The sequence below is a fragment of the Hordeum vulgare genome, chromosome 1H (assembly GCF_904849725.1).
Source record: "Hordeum vulgare subsp. vulgare chromosome 1H, MorexV3_pseudomolecules_assembly, whole genome shotgun sequence".
Taxonomy (NCBI): domain Eukaryota; kingdom Viridiplantae; phylum Streptophyta; class Magnoliopsida; order Poales; family Poaceae; genus Hordeum; species Hordeum vulgare.
Genome location: NC_058518.1, coordinates 40,008,216 through 40,012,102, shown reverse-complemented (window position 1 = coordinate 40,012,102; position 3,887 = coordinate 40,008,216). Strand labels below are relative to the sequence as shown.

General features: G+C 51.8%; 1 protein-coding gene across 1 annotated transcript; it reads left to right on the top strand.

The window, feature by feature from the left end:
- The first annotated feature begins 1,248 nt into the window (after window positions 1-1,248).
- On the top strand, window positions 1,249-3,211 carry LOC123406218. Its single transcript, XM_045099708.1, has 2 exons — window positions 1,249-1,372; window positions 1,901-3,211. Exons 1-2 carry the CDS (start codon window positions 1,301-1,303, stop codon window positions 2,603-2,605), a joined length of 777 nt encoding a protein of 258 aa, XP_044955643.1. The 5' UTR covers window positions 1,249-1,300; the 3' UTR covers window positions 2,606-3,211.
- The last annotated feature ends 676 nt before the right edge of the window (window positions 3,212-3,887 follow it).

Here is a 3,887-nt window from a genome sequence, read left to right as displayed (position 1 = left end):
ATACCTAGACTAGTGGTTCTTTTCCAAGTCGTCACCCTCTCCTAAAACCCTAGGCGCCACAACTCCATGCCGGAGATGCCATGAGTCCCTCCTCCTCCGCTTGCTGCTCCGACGGTGGGAATGGGGCGGAGACCCTGGATCCACGTTGCGGCGATGTAGTTAGGTCTAATTAGGATTAGAGTTTTGTATATTCCCTCCGTCCAGAATTACTTGTCGTACAAATGTATACAAATGGATGTATCTAGAACTAAAATACATCTAGATATATTCATTCCTGTGACAAGTATTTTCGGACGGAGGGAGTAGACAATTCTTGGTTCACCTCATTGGTGGCTTGGAGGAGGATGGGAGATCGTTTGGTCGTTTCTCTTCCGAGTGATGGAAAAGCTTGCGAGTTATATCTTACTAGATATGGTTGGCCAGACCTGGGGTGGTCGTCAAACCCTCTTCATCGCCTTCTTCTCCGGGACGATGATCTATTTCCCAAATCATCATCCTTGGCATCTTCTCGGTCCGGCCGATGAATACACGGCCGTTGTCTCAACAACATTTCCCTGGCTCCGTTGGTGTTCCGAAGGTCTAGAGGTGCATCGAACTTCCCTCGTGGGGTGCCATCAACAAGCGCAAGAGGAAGGCGACGTTGATTTCATCACATGACGGTGTGTAATTTTGATATCAGCAAGCGTACGAGGAAGGCGACGTCGATTTCCTCATAGATCGGCGTGTAGTTTTGATACCAGTAGGCGGAAGAAGAAATACCACATATGGGTCGGTCTCCACGGGCCTGGTTTTCTCGCAAAAAACCAAAAACCAGATTTTTAAAGCTTCACTTTTATCTTTTTGAAGAAAAACACATACACACACGAACCTACAAATCTATACTACATCTCTATAAAATTTCATGACAGAAAACTTTACGGTGTGATCTGTGCAAAAAAAAAAAGATCATGTACTTTCTCTGTCTGGAAATACTTGTCGGAGTGGACCATCACATTTTTTAGGGGTGTCACTTTTTCTTTAGGCAAGTCCTTCTATCACACGCACGAGGAGATGAGAACGAGAGACTCTTCCCGTTGTTGCCTTCTCGTGCGAGCCCACCATCACAAGCCCGGCCCAGCCCGGCCCAGCCCGAGCCGCCTCGAGAGACAGACAAGTCAACCAGCCGAGGCGCCTCTCTTTCCGTTGTCCACTCCACCCAACCCACCAACCTGCCGGCTCTTGGATTCCCCCCCTCCGCGCCCCACCTTTTCCTCCGCCCTCGCCGCGCGGCGCGTGTCACGCCACGCCGCGCCACGCCGCCATGGCGATCGACCACGACTCCCCCTTCAAGGAGCTCCGCCCCAAGGCCCGCCGCCGCCGCAGCAGCAGCATGGTAAAACCCTACCCTCTCGCCACGCCATTCCCCATTTCTCGTGCTCCGCTACGCTCCGGGAGAGAAAGAAACCGTTCCTTGATCTGTCGCCCCCCTCCTCCCCTTTTCCGCGCGTGACTGCTGCATTGGCGGGTTGATGGTGTCGGAGGCCGTTGGGTGGGTCCTGGGGGCGGTGCATTGGCCATGGACGGAAGGTTGATCTCGCCGTCTCGGGAAAAATGTGTCTTTTTTTTTTTGGTTCTCTCTGCTTTGTTGTAAACCCTCCTCTTGTCCTCTCCCACCCGCTTCTAGGGGTTCGGTTTAGTACGTTCTTGCGTTATTTCCTGCGTGGGTGGTGCCGCATTCGGTTGCGTTGGTTCGAAATGTGTGGAACGGAGTCCTGGCCGGGCGATTGATCAGTTCGTAGTTGCTTCTTCTTTGGTTGATTCCCATGGACGAACACGTTGCGTGCATGGCCATAATGGCGGGTTCCGTTTTCAAGGAGAGGAGAGCAATGTCTCTGACCAATCTTGCTGTTGTCGTCTGCAGGGCGATGCCGGCCCTGAACCGGAGGAGGAGGAGGTTGGGGAGGACGAGAAGTCTGCGGAGGAGGAGGTTGAGGAGGACGAGGAGTCTGGGGAGGTGGGGGAGGAGCAGGAGCAGGCGGTGTCCGCGGACGGCGGCGAGCGGTGGCCTCAATGGCTGCGCCCAATGATGTCGGCGCGGTTCTACACGACGTGCAAGACGCACCCAGACTCGCGCCGGGGCGGCGTGCGCACCGTGTTCTGCCTCGACTGCGCGGCCTCCGGCGCCGGCGTCGGCGCGCTCTGCTCGCTGTGCGCTGACCACGACCACCGCGGCCACCGCGTCATCCGGGTCCGCCGCTCCACCTACAGCAGCGTGCTCCTCGTGTCGGACGTCCGGGGGCTCCTGGACGTGGACGGCGTGCAGACCTACGTCATCAACGGCGCGCGCGTCGTCTTCCTCAGGGAGCGCGGCCCGCAGCACAAGCACGGCCGCAACCCCAGGACCTTCGTCAACCACTGCGGCTGCCGCCGCGGCCTCAGCGACGCCTTCCGCTTCTGCTCGCTCGGCTGCAAGTTCCCCGGCTGCCGCCACGACCGCAACGCCTGCTCCCAATCCTCCCCACCGCGCAATGCCGCCGATGAGACATCCACGCCGCCGCCGCCGCCGCCCGCACACCGGCGCAAGGGCATCCCGCACCGGGCACCGTTCGGCAACCTCATCGCCTGACTCCAGCCAGGGTTGCAGTGAGGTTTTGACAGGGAGAAGAGATTACTGAGTTATGAGTAACCTTTGCCATCGTTATGCAGATGATCCTGCTGTGCCAACTTCTAAGTCTTCAACTTCTGGTAATGTTCCTGACCTTTTTGGTGATGTCCTGAGAGAATTTTTGATGACACGAGAAACTAGGCTAATAGTATGACCAGCCAGGTAACAGTGGAGTGGTTTTGTGGTGGTTTTTGTGTCCTGATCTGATTGCTGCTAGTTGCAGTTGATCTGTGTGTGTGTAAATATGGTTGCAGGCTGCAAGATGGGAGGATTAGGGATGGGAGCATGCTTGCTAAGTCGAATTCAGCTATATGCTTCCTGCTTGTGCTTCTTGCTTAATTCACTATGCTTTGAGGCATCTTCAAATTCCTTGATATGGATGCTGTCTTTATCGTGCAAATGCCCAGATGCTGTTGATTGACGTTTTACGTTGCAATTTTGCCTAGTGTGCTGCTGATCTGAAATTTGAATCATTTCGCTCTGATTTGTACTGCTGATCATGCTTTGATCTAGTTCTTGTTTGAATCATGGGTCAAGTTAAATGAAATCGAGATACTTTGATATGAATTTTCATTGGTGGTATTTGGTTTCTGAATGCAAAAACAAATGCATGTATCTGCAATGCCCTGCTTAAGGAACAGAACCTTAAGATTTCCTTCTTCTGCATTGCTGGGAACACCCGCAGGTTGACTGAGATCATCTTCCTTAAGTAAAGCAGTTTATTTTTTTTGTTGCTCTTCGTGCAATTTCTTCAACAAGAGAGCACACATGTGGAGATGCATTGTTCACTTCGTAAGAGCCATGTTCTTTATTCAACCCATTAGGCGTGCAAAAATAAAACAAAAAATCATCTGAAGTTGTCAACACATGTCGTACTTTTGTAGTGTACTGCATAGGCAACACACGTTTATACTCTAACTAGTAACAGTGCAACGCACGTGTAACCATCGGAATGAATTTTCTCATTCATCAAATTGCATGACCTAGAAGCAGCATAACCCACAAACCTTACATCAACAATATTAACAACATGTATATGAAACCTCATGAATAACCGAACATAGTATGTTCACATCAAAGAATATGTGAAGCCTTGCTAGAATGAGATCGAGACACATAAAAACATGGCACCCATGGTAGGGCCAGAGAATAGAAAAGCATAGATGGTTAGTCATAATAGCAGATTAGCATGACGGCAGAGTGTTGGATGATGTAGAGCTTGACTTTCTCAAATAAGTTAGGT

Coding starts and splice junctions, on each gene's coding strand:
- LOC123406218 (XM_045099708.1), top strand. CDS start 1,301: ATGGCGATCGACCACGACTCCCCCTTCAAGGAGCTCCGCCCCAAGGCC. Junction 1,373..1,900: donor GCCGCCGCAGCAGCAGCATG/GTAAAACCCTAC, acceptor TGTCGTCTGCAG/GGCGATGCCGGCCCTGAACC.